Source organism: Heteronotia binoei, chromosome 12 (assembly GCF_032191835.1).
Source record: "Heteronotia binoei isolate CCM8104 ecotype False Entrance Well chromosome 12, APGP_CSIRO_Hbin_v1, whole genome shotgun sequence".
NCBI lineage: Eukaryota > Metazoa > Chordata > Lepidosauria > Squamata > Gekkonidae > Heteronotia > Heteronotia binoei.
In genome coordinates, this window is record NC_083234.1 from 30,273,167 (window position 1) to 30,288,667 (window position 15,501).

Consider the following 15,501-nt stretch of genomic DNA (forward strand, 5'->3'; position numbering starts at 1 on the left):
ACTCTATTGGGAAAGTCCTTGAGATTTAGGAAGTGTCACTGGAGAGGGGTTTTCATTTCTCCTAAACGTTGTGGCATTCCGTAGAGACTTCCTTTTGGAAGCTGTTGTTTTCTCCTGGGAACTGATCTCTGTAGTCTGGAGATCAGTTGTAAATTTAGGAGAATTCCAGCCCCCACCTGGAAGGTAGCAGAAACTAAGACAAAACACCTGTGAAATTGATATATGGCAGTGCTGCTGAGAAAATTATTTTGTTGAGCATCGGTTCCATAGAATACATTTGTATATCTATGACCATTAAGAAGATCTGGAGTTGAAACTCGCATATTTACCACTTATCACCTGATCAACATTTATTAATTGAGAGCCTTTGAAGCCCATTTGAACCGTACACTACTACATATTTACCACCTATATGCTTGATCAACAATTATTCCTGGTTGAGAGTCTTTGAAATCTGTTTGAATTGTAAAATATTACTGGAGTTAAGAGTTTGTTGTATTTTTGAACTGGTCATTAAAACTGCAGAGATTTCTACGTTTCCTCAGTTAAGGTGTATGTTTGTAACTTTCTGAATCAACAGGATATGTATAAGAGATCCTTGTTTTCTAATAATGTTACATGAAATTGTTAATACATGGCTATATTGATTAAAATGCTGTGTATGTGATGTCTTGTCGTAGTTTCTGTTAACTTCACACTCTATGATTCCTCTTGTTTTTGTGAGTTTCCCACCTGGAGATTGGCAAACCTAGCTGCTGTATCTTTTTTTTTTTTTAATTATTTGAAATGAGAACTTCAGTGACATGTCTTTCAAAGGAATAAACAATTAAAAAAAATAAAAAGCAAAATGCTGAAGAAAAGGTTAGGCATGACTATGAGCAGACTTACTAAAATTTGTTCCCTTTTAGTTTTAAGGGCCCCACACTTAATGTTAGAGCAGAGGGAATGCCCAGCCTCTGACTATTTAAAAATATAATAAAGAAGAAATTAGGCCTATGATAAAAGATCACAAAATGGTATGAAGGTCGTTGTGCTGCTCCTCACTGGTGATGTAACAGGTATTGTCTAATCAGTGCCAATGACTTGTGGCCAAACACTTTCCACATGACACTCGACTGTAGCAGTGGCTGCACCAGCTAATAGCTAAATAATATGGCACAACTGCTAGGAAATATGGCATCCCTCTTCAGGAAAGGCATTTGAATCACCCAAAGCAAACAAGTAATAATTGTCGAGCTATGATATCTGAAAAGCCTGAAGAAATGCAACATCAGAAAAGATCCATCTTTTCCAAGGCCTACACGTGGAGCAGCTTTGAAGTCATCCTTCCAATCACAGACTTAGGGAGAACATATTCTTCTCAGGAGAACCCAGTTCACTCAATATATACATTCAAGCATAAAATGGCAGGATTCAATTACGGCTTGCGGGGGCTGTATTAACAATGCCAGACTGGCACATTATGCTAGTCATATGATTTATTATTGTGTGATCCATGAACCTGCCAGGAAATGATGGGGCACTAGACACTCCACGCTTGTTTGTGAACCTACTAGGGAAGATAAATTCACTCCGTTACCACGGTAAAGTTGCTTACCTCAGTGAAGATGCCCCTTATCTCACAGTTGGACATATGGTCCAGTCTTTGGTAGATCTTCTTAAGTCTATTGACTGAGAGATATGAAATTGGATTTCTGCAGAGAACTGTGAGGGGTATATTTCTCAGCTTCTAGCATTAGAAAATTGCAGGAAAGTGGAATTGGGCCAGGGTAAGGGATGTCCAGCAGATCTCTCTAGATCAGGAATCCCCAACCTTGTTGACCCTGTGGACCTTTGTGGAGTTTTAAGAACACTGCTGCTGTGGGGAGTGAGTGTCCTGCCAACTACAAAATGGCTGCCTTGGGAACTGGAACCAATCAGAAAATATTAGCAGGTTCCAAGCCAAGTGCCCTCCTATGATGGAGATACCTGTTCCAAATAGGTGATCCCTGTGGGCACACAAACACGAATTTGAGCAGACTTTGGAGGATGGTGGAAGACAGGAGGGCCTGGCATGATTTTGTCCATGGGGTCGCAAAGAGTCGGATGCGACTGTGCGACTGAACAACAAAAATGGGCACAAAGATGATGATGCCTCTTGGGCTCTTTTGAAGCATCACCTACACCACTGTGATGGAGAAAAACCAGGACTGATATTTGCTTTGGGGAAAAGATCCCTTGGGAAAGAAGAAAGTGGACACTGCAAAATACATTGGCAGGCTCTATTGCACCCTAAGGCAGCATGTTGGTGATTACTGTTCTAGACAAAAACTGTTTCATGCTTTTTGCTTGCTCTCTTAGATCATATTAGGCTGCATGCTTCCTCTGAATTAATGAGAATCAATTTCCTCGCAATCTATTTTCCTGCTCATGGGACTAACCAATCTAATAAAAGGCAATATGTAAATCAAGGTGTAAGCTTTGTTTTGTGCTTGATACCAAAATGTGGTAAGTTGGGCAATGATCAGAAGTGATCTATATCAGCTGAAGAGTTCTTCTTTTTCTTGACAGCGTATTACTTTGGGTTCATGTTCACAAAAGAATTTAAGGAACAGCCAGTGAAAACACCAAAAATCTCAGAAGCTGGCAGGAAATTAAGGAGGTCTACTCAGTATCCTTCTCTGCCACTGCTGATCATTCTGCCACCAATAATGAATAAGCACAAGATATGAATTCCCTCCTGAACCTAATTTGTTGAGGAAGGAACAGTATCTGATTGTTTGGGCCAACTGGATTCAGTTTAGCCCAGAACCCTTCTTTGGAGCATATCAGAAAAGGAAACAAGACAAGCAAACACACACATATTAACTCCCTTCTCATCCTTCAACCCCACCCTACTGTCAGACTAAATGAAATGTTTTTTTTGCATACTCTGAAACTCCAGACCTTGCAATAGTGGAGAAGATTTTAAAAAACAGAAAGGAGAGACTGCAATCGGCATGGTTATTGTGTAGTCTACAGATAGAGGTTAGGGGTGCTTTGGAGGAACCCAGTATTGCTCTATCCCCCCCCCCCCCAAGAGAAACCTTCCTTCTGCTGTTTGTGCTCTCATCATGGCACTGGATGGAGGCACCGCTCAGGTGGGGTGGGTGGGTTGGCTTCCCTTTCAATGGTCCTTTGCCAGCGAAACTTCACTGGCCCATCATACAGGCCATTTTGCATGCTACGGCAGAGATGAGAGCCGCTCCCCGACCGCTGCCTTCCTCGGATTGCAGGAAAGTGATTTCGCAGCCCGGGGTTAGTTGTCTGACGGATACATGGAACCGATCTTTGAAGCTGAACCAAAGAAAAGGGGGAAGGAAAGGAAGACCGTTATGCCTCAGCATTTGCTATTTTGTGCCATTGTTTTCAAGCCACAGTAGCTTGCTTCCACTCTGGCAGTAAATTCCTTTGCTTGTGTGTTTTTAAGAGCAAATGACTGCTGTCCATCCCTGTTTTGGAACAGGCTTGGGAGGGGTGACAGTAGATATTTATACCCCACTGTTCTCCCAATGGGACCCAAAGCAGCATCCAACATGGTTCTCCCCTCTTTCGGTACATCCTCACAACAACCCCGTGAGGTAGGTCAGGCTGAGAAAGAGTGAATGACCCAAAGTCACCCGGTGAGTTTCCGTGGCAGAGTGGGGTTTCAAACCTTGGTCTCCCAAATCCTAGTCTGACATTCTAACCACTACACTATGCTACACTGAGCTACACTACACTATATTACACTGTACTGGCATTCCAGTATCACATATCAGGTTACTTTCCTCTTTCCTTGATGGTCGGGGACAAAGGGTGGCGATTGGGGGTGAACTGTCCCGGAGACACACACTTGATTGTGGGGTGCCTCAGGGGGCAGTGCTCTCCCCGATGTTGTTCAACGTCTACATGCGCCCCCTTGCCCAGATTGCCTGGAGGTATGGGTTGGGTTGTCATCAATATGCCACTGACACCCAGCTCTATCTACTGATGGACAGCCGGCCTGACTGTGTTCCAGAAAATCTGGACCTGGCGTGGCAAGCCGTGGCTGGATGGCTTAGGCTGAGTAGACTGAAACTAAATCCAGCGAAGACAGAGGTCCTTTGCTTGGGTAGGCGGGGTCCAGGAAGGGAAATTCCCCTACCGGCCTTTGACGGTGCGCCACTGACAATGGCGCGCAGGGTCAGGAGCCTGAGGGTACTACTGGGGCCTGCCCTGACAATAGAGGCCCAGATAGCAGCCACGGCTATGTCCGCATTCTTTCATCTGAGGCGGGCGAGGCAGTTGGCTCCTTTCCTGGAGCACAGCGACCTGGCAACAGTGATCCATGCAACAGTCACCTTGAGGTTGGACTACTGTAATGCCCTCTACATGGGGCTGCCCCTGTGCCGAACCTGGAAGTTGCAGCTAGTGCAGAATGCTGCTGCCCAGCTATTGTTAGGGCTCCTTAGGTGGGAGCATATTCAGCCGGGGCTCCAGGGACTGCACTGGCTGCCAATAATATACTGAGTTCGGTACAAGGTGCTGGTTCTTACCTTTAAAGCCCTATATGATCTAGGACCTACCTACCTTAGGGACCTATCCCCATATGTTCCCCAGAGAGTGCTTAGATCTGGTTCTCAAAATCTGCTAACAATCCCCGGGCCGAAGGAGGTCCGCCTGAAGTCAACAAGGGATAGGGCCTTTTCAATTACAGCCTCTGGATGGTGGAAACAGCTACCGGAAGAGGTGAGGGCCTTGCGGAACCTAGGGCAGTTCCGCAAGGCCTGTAAGACGGTCCTCTTCCGGCTGGCATTTAACTGATTGGGATTTAAAAACTGTGAAGGAAGGTTGTAAGAATAGCACCAAACTGATTGACTGTTTCTCTGTTTTACTGTTTTAATTTTTGTAAATTATTTAATGTATTTTACTATTTATTAAGCCGATTGTTGAATTTTATGTTGTGAGCTGCCCTGAGCCCGCCTCGGTGGGGAGGGCGGGATAAAAATCGAATAAATAAATAAATAATACTTCTGACCTATGGCAACCCTATGAATAAATGAACTCTATAAAGTCCTCTCATTAACAGCTTTGCTCAGGTCTTGCAATCAAAGGGCTGTGGCTTTCTTTCTAGAGTCCATCCATCTCACGTTGGGTCTCCCTCTTTTCCTGCTGCCTTCAATTTTCCCTAGCATTATTGTCTTTTCCAGGGACTCTTGTCTTCTCATAATGTGACCAAATACAGTAGCTTCAGTTTTGTCATTTTAGCTTCTAGGGAGAGTTCAGGCTTGATCTAGAACCTACTTATTTGTCATTTTATACAGACTTAAAAAAAAGAACAAAGTGCCTGAAGTTTGGTTGGATCATACTTTCTTTAAGTGACTTTCCCCATATTTCTGGTATCATTCTACATTGTATTCTACCAATAGTCTAGAAAACTGCCATGTGGACGTGTCCTGAGTGGTGTCCAAGAGCCCATTTTATGGAATGAATGCTTTCACTTGACCACAGGCACCAAGCACGGACTCAGGGAGTTTCCTCTTCCTGCCATTGTTTGCCATCTCCTGTGTAGCAGCACAAACGTTGCTTTTAGCACAGCACGGTACTGGCATATGAAAGATGATACTATTTGACAAAGCTCAAGATAAACAGGAGTGAATCTCTCCTGCTGTCTCTGACAGTTCCTTTAAACTGGTTGGATAAGGGCCAACCCAAATGTTGCATGCAAACACACATTTGATTAACCTTGCCACTTTTCTGCAACTCCCTCCCTCCAGATGCTTTTAACATCCACAGGGTTCTGGGCTGTCTTTGCAAAGGTAAACACGTGTCTGGAAACCCTTGGAAGGAAAGCAGCCAGGGGGTGGGGTCTGCAGTTGAAAAACAGAGAGCAGGAAAAGCATTAAGCCCCTCTTTTCTGCCCCTCCTTGCAGCTGAAAATCACAAAAGCTGGGTTTTTTTGCCTAGAAGTTCAATGCACACATTTGTGTGTTGATGTTTAGCTTTGTTCTTAGGTTTGCATGTGAGAGCCAGCTTGGTGCAGTGGGTAAAGTGGGAGAGTTCCGAGAGAAACAAGTTCAAAATTCCCACCTTCCCATGAAGCATGCTGTGTGTGTGTGACTTTGAGCCTGTTTCTTTTTCAGCCTAGCCTACCTCACAGGGTTGTTATAAGGCAAAAATGGAAGCGAGAGAATAATGTACATTGCTCTAAGCTGCCTGTAGGGAAGACAGGGTAAAAAATGGACTCAGTAAATAAATGATATGATGTTAGAACAGTGGTTGTATTTGTCCCTATAATGGGAAGCATGTAGCCTATGAGTGGCAGCTTATAGATCGGAGCAGCAGCAAATCCTGTGATCTTTGTTGTATCTTTAAACTGCTGGAGATCACAACACCATTGCAGCAACTAAGCTGTGTCAGCTAATGGCCTTGGTTCAGACATAATGGGAAACCATTAAAACAACAACAACAATGGCTAGATTGCGGAAATGGGATTCAGCTTCAAACCACAGCTTTGGATCCTGGTTTGGCAGATACTGGGGCCAAAAGTAAAGGCTACCTTCAACCCAGGATTGCCATGGGCACTTGCAGACATACAGCAGTTGTGATTTCCCCATGAGAATTCAAAAGTACCACAGGGGCCTGATTTGGATTGGGACCATAGTGCATGGTGGAGGAGGTTTTTCAGCCTTCACCCATGCACTATTTTCCTGGCCTGAAAGGGACCTGGGGTATGTGATGAGTTCCATTAGGGGGCTGCATGTGCACTGAATGCTTTCATAATCAGACTCTTGCAGCAGGAAAATAACTCCTCTTGGGAGGTTCTGGGTAAGCAAAATGACATAGGGGAAAGGCCCTCTTCCCCTGCACTGTGGTCCTGACCTGAATTGGGCCCCTGAAGTGCTTTAGAACTGAATTCCCACAGGTAACTCACAGCTGTTGTCCTGCTGCCAGTCCCCACTGGGATCACATGTTAAATGTAAAGTAGTTTGGGTCTAGCCTAGACCATCTAGGTCAGGGATGTTGGACTCATTTGCTGAGGACCAGATCTTGACTTTGTCAGGCCTGGCCATGTGTGTCATAAAATGTAAATGCCAGGTCAGGGAAATATAAATTTTATAAAGGACATAGGCAAACACACACACTCAATCTAATCCACCTCACTGGCTTGCTGAGCCTCAACCAACAGAATAGAGGCTTGGCTCAGTAGCTCTGCTATGCAATTGAGAGAGCCTGGCAAAGCTAGCTGTCCTTCCCCCACTTCCTCCCCAAGAGAGGAGCTTTGCTCTGTAGCTCCTGTGTGATTGAGCAAGCCTGAAAAAGCAAGCGGTGATGCAGAACGAAGCAAGAGAGGGAGAAGGAAGCAGATGACAGTGCATTGCTCATGGGCCTGAGAGGAGCCCTCTGGGGGCCTGATTCGGCCCCACAGGCTGCATGCTTGATACCCCTGGTCTAGGTATCCAGAGTTAGTGGAGCAACCCATATTGAGAGAACCACATTTACCCTAGTTATTTAATTAAACTATGGTTTCAAGTGATATCTGAACCGAGCCACTGCCTTAATACACTGTCTTTCATACTACTGATTCCTGCCCTGAGAAAACATACTCTCTTGTAAAGTTGGAACTGGCCCTAAATTATCCAGCAAATTGTAGGCCTCCCCCAATCATAAGAGTTACAAAAGACACACTATCCATCTTGCCCAATCCCTTGCCACCTACATCTCAGCCCCCCAAAGATCAAACAATCCATATCACAGTGGGCTATGAACACAGAGCAGGCGTACCACACAAAGAGGGCTCTGGAAATATGGTACAAACTGGGAAATAACATGCTATAACAGAAGGAAAAAACAATAATCATTATTAAGCTCCCCAGCTAAAAGGATTTCCCATTATGGCTCTTCGTCAGGCCACAGCCTTCCACAGGAAATATGCCATTCCAGTTAATAGGTTGTCTTGGTGACAGGACTTGTCCCAGGGTGAAGGGGAATACCCTTCTTGACTTCAGCAGCCTCAAGAAAAGCCGCTAAATAATAATTTAAAGAATACCCTCATACAATTATCTTCATATAGTTTCCCAGGTTTTGTATTGAATCTAACAGTTGTCTTCATAAGTATTACAGGAAGTTCCGTACAGATACTTACTTAACCCTTATCATCGTTAAATAATGGATGAACCATTCCCAACTTCCTTGTTCCCAAGGTTATGCAGGCCTCACCTGGGGTGGAGCTTGTAGACAGAGCCATCAACTCCAACAGTAATCTTCAACGTTTCCTCACACCTGCTCTTCCTCATGCGATTAATGACACCAGCCAGTCCCGCTGAACACATCTGCGCAGCCCGTGTGGAAACACTCTCACATGCCATACGAACAATGTCACAGTCTGTTACTGAAGGTATCACCCCAAAGGAGTTCAAGATGTTGTAGATCTGCTTGTGATCGCCAGGGTCACTAGAGATGACAAGGATAACGATTCTCAGCCATCTTACAATGGTGGTGGCTGACTTGATTATCGGCCTGTGCCTTGCTGGAAAATTGATCACAGTCAGTCCACACAGTTGGTCTGATATTAAAAGAATGTTACATTAACACTTGTGGACAACCTGACACGTTTGGAGCAGGCACTGATGTTATTCACGACAGAAGACTAAGAATTGTCTGCTGATGTTATGACAGCAATAATGGAGCTCCTTTAACTCTCCTCACTTGGTGGGGTTCACTGTGTTTCTATGCAGCAGTTCACCACTTATTTGGCTAGTTTTCATCATGCCACCACAGGCTGCATTCTTTGCCTGCTGAGCACAGAACTCTGCCAGTCCATGTGATGAGCCATTGTTCATGAACATCATTATTGTTCATAAAAGTCAGATGTATTGCTTCTACATGGTCTCCATAACATGGGCACTGGCCATAACAGCTGCTGTTTTCGGGATGCTTTCAAGACATCTGTTATTTCAGGCCTCATTTTCTATTTGTTAAGACTCAATTTTCCTTATCCTGTACAAGTGGTCGTGGCAACTGTGAGAACTAGAATTGTCATTTCTTTCAAGTACAGAATTGAGATTCCCAGCATGCTGGGATGAGTCCACAGACAGCACGGAAGTGCTCCAAGGGAAAAAATACTATAGTTACAGCCAGGGCTTTGTTTGTAGAACAAGCCCAGCAGGAACTCATTTGTATATTAGGTCACACACCCTGAAATCACCATTGTTTTACACAGGGCTTTTTTGTAGAAAACCTCAACAGGGGCTAATTTGGCTATTAGGCCACACCCCCTTACACCAGGCCAGCCAGAAATGCGTTCCTGTGTGTTCCTGCTCAAAAAAGCCCTGGTTACAGCTATTCATTGTCTAAGTTGGTACAAGCCAGTAACTTTTTCTCTGTAGACACCTCTCCCCCACAAGTTAATTCTCTCTGGCTGTATATTACTGGCTCAAAGGTGACAGGTTATCAATTTTTTCCATTGTTGCTTTTCCCTCACATAATTATTGTTGTAGCTATAGAAAGATGAAAAGAAATCCCAGACACAATGCTGCTCACATCACACAGACCTACCTAGATAGGTAATAAATGGTCCATGAGTGCACTCAACTGGTCCAGCCCAACTTTTACACCTAGCTCTTTCACAAATGGCTAAGCAAGTCAAAATACTCTTCCAAGTGGATGCTGACATGCAGACAGCAGCAATCCACAGGGCAAGACTCAGCACCGAATTTCACGTTGATAGTAACACATGAAACAGAGTAAGGGATGAACACACAGCATCAACAGGCCTTCCCCTACTGTTACCTCTGCCTTCAAAAGTCTCATTAAAGCTGGATTGGAGCTCTATCGGCAATGACTGCAGAGATACACTGATCATAATAAAGTGTCCTGGCTTCCCTCCTGAGAAGATGCCAAGAGAATTTGCTGAGAATTCTGTTAGCAATGCCTAGTCCTGTACAACAATGCTAGAATTCCCATACTGGTTACATGTAATTTTGTATAAACATGTCACACTGCACAATTAAAAGATCTACTGCTTTTATCTGTCTTCTACATTTTGCCACCCTTCCTTCACAGTATTCAGAAGGGCTCTTTTGTAGGGAAAAAAGTCCAGCAGGAACTCATTTGCATATTAGGCCACACACCCTGACGCCAAGCCAGCTGGAACTGCGTTCCTGATCAAAAAAAGCCCTGGCATTCAGGCAGCAGCCTACATGGTTCTCCCTTCTGTTCTTACAACAATATTAGGTTCAAAAGATAGCAAGAAAGGATTGGTTCAAAGCCACCCGGTGAGCTTTATGGTGAAATGGGGATATAAACCAAGATCTCTTCAGTCCTGCTCTTACCACTACACCACAAGGGTCTAAATGAGCCAGACCATGAATAAAGGTACTTCTGATTGCCTGCATAGGGAATCTAATAATGGCAAAGAAAAACACCAGAAATTTGACTTCAGGTACATCAGGTGAAGGGTTGGAGGTAGGAGGCAGCTGAGTGGGCTAGGCAGAAAAGGAATACAGAACCTTAAAGAAATGCATTACCTTTCAATCTGTGAGATAAAACGAGTTTCAAAGGACCCCCTGGTTTTGAGCTTCTCTGAAGCGTCTCCGTTGAAGAGCAAATTTTCATTGACAAGTTTTAGCAGCACTAACCGCACAATCTCTCCCATGTACTTCCCACCGATGATCTTCTCATACCTGAGAGAAGAGGGGCAGGAGTGAGAGGGCAGGAATCAGTTTTAATAGTATGTAGAGATGTGTTTGCAGTGTGTGTGTGTAGACACATGAAGGCAAACATGAGAGGGACCCACAAAACCTTGTGGGAGGATGTGCATGTCCCAGTAGGGGCAAGGCTTGCTTGTTGGAATCATCCTGAAAGTTTTCACCAAAACTCTCACGGATCAAGATTGCTTGTCTGACAACAGAGGCTATTTTATTAGAACTGCAGAGGGAAAAACAACCACTCTCCCTCTTTTGCTGAACTTTGCACAGTTTCTCAGCAGCTCACTGTGTACAGGAGAGCATTAGACAATTGCATGGCAGAGCATTGCATTTTCGCATCTAGGCTTCTTTTCGCCAGTTTTGCTCTGATCTTGGTGCTGATTGAGCCTGCAGCTCTGGGACATGAGAGATGAAATGCAGCTCCTGCTTCTGAACCCCAATTCATGTTCTCAGCCTTAAGAGTTTTTCCAGGGTCTGCAGTGCATGTTAACTGATATTCATGCTTGCTCTCAACATTAGCACTAATCAAGATGAGTTTTGTCTGAAGGAACTTGCCCTATCTAAGAGGATTCATGAGCTGTGCTTGGGACTATCCTGAAGGGTCCTCCCACTATTCCTTTGGTTAACAGGGAGAAGCCCAGGAAAAAGGCAGTTTGCAGTGATGTCAACTTTTCTGTTGTATTCCTTACAGCTGCTGACCGGGGTTAAGCGAGGTTTCGTCCACCACACGATCATACTCCAAAAGGAACTCATCCAACTCTCCTGATGCTCCAAAAGCTCCCCATTCAGTGTTGACACACATCCGGCCTTCATCCCCTTCCACCAGCTCTACATTCTGTAACTCTTCCATGTAGCAAGCATTACAACCTGTGCCTGGAAGGGTGGAAACACAGAGTGATTCTCCGTATTCAGTTATTGCACAAGTGCAAGAGAGTGAACTCTTGGCAAACCATTGTTCTCTGCATAGGAAAACAGTTCAGACTCAGTCCTCCCAAGCATCTTCAAAAGCAATGGATGTAAACTGGATTCATACCATCATTAGAATACTGGTTCCTACTTAAAAAATGCTTAATATGGTGTTCTGTTTTTGCTATCAAGTCATAGTCAACATATGGTGACCTTGTGGAGTTTTCAAGGCAAGAGACTAACAGAAATGGTTTGCCATTGCCTGGCTCTGTCTAGCTGCCCTGGTATTCCTTGGTAGTCTCCCATTCAGGACTTTTTTTTGTAGCAGGAACTCCTTTGCATATTAGGATATACCTCTGATGTAGCTTACAGTAGACCCTGTAAGAAGAGCCCTGTAAGCCCTCGGGGGGGGGGGGGTGTAGCCTAATATGCAAAGGAGTTCCTGCTACAAAAAAAGCCCTGCTCCCATCCAAATACTAGCGAGGGCCAACTCTGCTTAGATTCTGAAAACTGACGAGATCAGGCTATCCTAGGCTATCTAGCTCAGACTGCTTAAGACGATACTGTGCATTTTAAGATTACCCTGCTGAAGGGATTAGTTTAAAAAAAATACTTTGGCCTCTTTATGTAAAAAGCCACTGTCCCTTACCTAGCAATTAATCAAGCAGGGCCTAAGCAAGGCCATTTATATCTACTGCATATTTATATATGTTTTTTGAATGTTCTAATGGTGAATGTCAATTAACACAGTTGTACATGAAGACAGTACGGCAGATTGTGCTGATAAAGGCAGTATTTGAAAATGTCTGTGACTATACAGATGTATTCCCAGGACGTTAGGTAATACTCTAACCACATTAAGCACTTGACTGGGTTTTTGGGGGGTTTTGTTTTTGATCTTTCCTGGTAACCTGCTAGCATAACATTGCACACAGCATTACTCTTCTTTAAATAAACAGACTGTATCAACCCTTATTTTAGACAACCGTCACCACAGTTCCTTCCTGCCTGTCCTAATTATTGGAAAAACTCAATTAATGTTGCTCTGAATTAGAATGACGGAGGCCTCATCCAAGTTCACGCTGACTACAAGACTGTATTAATTAGTATCCAGTTTGTATCTGCAAGAATACTCTTTGGAATGATACTAACACAGGGGAATGAATCTTTTCAACTCTACACAGTCAAATGACATCAGAGATATGCTAATGAAGCCCAAGTTGTTAGAGATATGCCCAATATTGACAAGCAAGATCAGCGACAAAGTTAGCAGCAGTGGTTTCCGATGTGTGTAAGATCAGAGCCTTACCTACAATCATGCCTACTTCACATCGGTGATCTTCATAATAGCAGGACACCATGGTTGCCACTGTGTCGTTGACCATTGCTACCACGTCCATCTCAAAGTCCTGAATAGGGTTGAAAGAGGTTTTAGAATCCCACAGAACAATGTGGAGAACTCACAGGGCAGAATATCATAGCCAAATATTCTTGGGGGGATTTATAAACTGGAGACAGTGCTCCAGATTGCTGGGGAGGAGGAGGAGAAAAAGGAGGAGGAGGAGATTGGATTTATACCCTGCCTTTCACTACCCAAAGGAGTCTCAGAGCGGTTTACAATCTCCTTTCCCTTCCCCTCTCCACAACAGAAACCCTGTGAGGTAGGTGGGGCTGAGAGAGCTCTCCCAGAACTCCCAGGATGAAATAAGAATCCGGAAGTGTTGATAGAGTATCTTCTTCACAGTCAAGGCAGGACTAATTTGTGTGGCCTCTCTTCCCCACAACTGTTACTGGCCCTCCTTCCTGGCTTGTGTTATACATGTATTTGTATGTTTTATTGAATTTTTAACAATATTTTTATATGTGCTCTATTTTAAATGCTGTTTTAATGTCTCAAAGATTCTATTGTCAAAATGTGTTAATGTTGGATGTTCACTGCCTTGGGGACACTATTTGGGTAGAAGGGCAGCACAGAAATGTGTTTAAACAAATAAAATAAATACATAATTTAGGTGTGAATATAATTGCCCTCTCTTGGGACAGATCTGAACACACATGAAGCTGCCTTATACCAGGGTTATTGCTATCGTCTCTGACTGGGAGCAGCTTTCCAGGCTCTGAAGTGGAGGTTTTTTGCATCACCCAACTATTTCATCCTTTTAACTGGAGAGGTCAGGAATTGAACCTGAGACCTTCTGCATGTAAAGCAGATGCTGTACCACTCAGTAAAGGTCCCCATTTATCTCTGCCTGGAGATTTGAAGGCAGAGATTTCCCTGCTTAGAATTTTTTTTTACAGCCAAGCAGGAGTTTTCAACTGAGGCCCTTGAGCTGCTTAATAATTCAACAGAAGAACTGACATGCCAGGTTGTAGCATCATCCTGCTCCTAAAGTAATTAAGCAGCCCAAGGGACAAAGACCATTAACAGTGGGAGAGAGGGCTACATCTGGGTCTTTCCCTGCAGCAGGCAGCTCCCCAGCATCGCCTGTTGCCTAAATGTAAACACAGGTGAGCAGGAAGTGGTGTAGGACAGCTGATGCTAAAACAGGAAGAGCTGGTATCTAACCTGGAGATCTCAAAATGAGATGGAGATCCACATGTGGCCCTTATACCAAGGAATTTGCTCACCCTTGGGCATTGCCTATTTCCTTGTAGGGGGTGGCTGAAGGCAACTAAAGTATTTATATGGATTTTGTTGCACTTTAGGAGACCTTGTGGACATATCAAACATCATATGTTGAGAACAAACACTTGAGAACAACAAACACACTGGGAAAAGAAAAAATATTTCTCACCCCCCGCCGTTTGATGGCATCTCTCAACAGCCCCACAATATTGTTCCCTTCAGCTCCTGATGCTTTGAAGCCTTTAGTCCAGTTCAGGAGGATCCCCTGTGGAACAAAACATGAAAATGATCAGATCAAATGCTCCAAAATGTTACAAAAATGAGCATAAAGCCACAAGGAATGCCACAATGGCCCGATATGTGAATTTTGTCTAGTAATTATGAGGCAAGCACAAAACGCAATGATGTTTGGGAAGGGGGACAGGATTGGGAAACGACTCCCCCACAATGTGGAGTCATTACAAGCAATAATCAATACATACATGCTATCGTTTGCAAGGTTACAACACATTAATTTAGCTGTGGGAAATTGGGAATGCCCTTTGTTGGGTAGAGCTGGGCTACGACAAGGTCCCCTTGCCCAGCTGTCAGACAGGAGAGGTGTTTGCTGTGGCTCTGTAGGAGGGGGACACAGCAACTCTCAGAGTCCATTGGGGCACTTAAATAATCCCAGGTCTACAGCCATTCAGGCCAAGATTACAAGGTGTGCCTGATAGTATTTAACCCTCAGGATGTAATTTAAAAAAAAAAAAATTATACACCATTTCTCTACCCAATAGGGGCCCAAAGTGGCTTACAACATCTCCTCCTCTATCCTATCCTCCCAACAACCACCTTATGAAGTCAGTTAAGCTGAGAAAGTGACAGGCCAAAAATCACCCAGTGAGCTGCCATGACTAAGTGGAGATTCAGTCGCAGGTCTTCTCGGGTCTTGGTCCAGCAGTCTAAGCACTGATCTACACTGACCTTCAGAGTTGGGAGAAGGCTAACTGGAACACCAGATCAGGCTAAATGGTTCCCATGAGGAAAATAATTAATAATTACTGTATGGCAGTGTGTGTAGTATAGCCAGGAGATCCTAAGATTGTCTGGCAGCCAGAAGTTCTAGCTCTCTTTGCATTATGCACCACTAGATGGCGAGCTAGACTTGTTTTTAAGGCAAGAGACATTTCAGAGGTGGTTTGCCATCTCCTGCCTTTGCATCACAATCTTGCTATTGCTTGGAGATTGCCAATCCAAATACTAGCCAGGGCAGATCCTGCTTAACTTACAATATCTGAT

The 15,501-nt window shown here is 44.1% G+C and overlaps 1 protein-coding gene across 4 annotated transcripts in view; it reads right to left on the reverse strand.

The window, feature by feature from the left end:
• Positions 1–2,547: 2,547 nt before the first annotated feature.
• The window catches only part of GCK (glucokinase), a 43,699-nt gene continuing 30,745 nt past the window's right edge, over positions 2,548–15,501 (reverse strand). For all 4 annotated transcript variants that reach the window (XM_060251321.1, XM_060251322.1, XM_060251323.1 and 1 more), the window contains exons 5-10: positions 14,390–14,485; positions 12,904–13,003; positions 11,378–11,561; positions 10,509–10,664; positions 8,200–8,433; positions 2,548–3,315 (exon numbers count right to left, since the gene is read on the reverse strand). In XM_060251321.1, the coding sequence (XP_060107304.1) occupies positions 3,171–3,315; positions 8,200–8,433; positions 10,509–10,664; positions 11,378–11,561; positions 12,904–13,003; positions 14,390–14,485 (915 nt within the window). In that variant the 3' untranslated portion in view covers positions 2,548–3,170. The remainder of the gene's footprint in view (positions 3,316–8,199; positions 8,434–10,508; positions 10,665–11,377; positions 11,562–12,903; positions 13,004–14,389; positions 14,486–15,501) is intronic.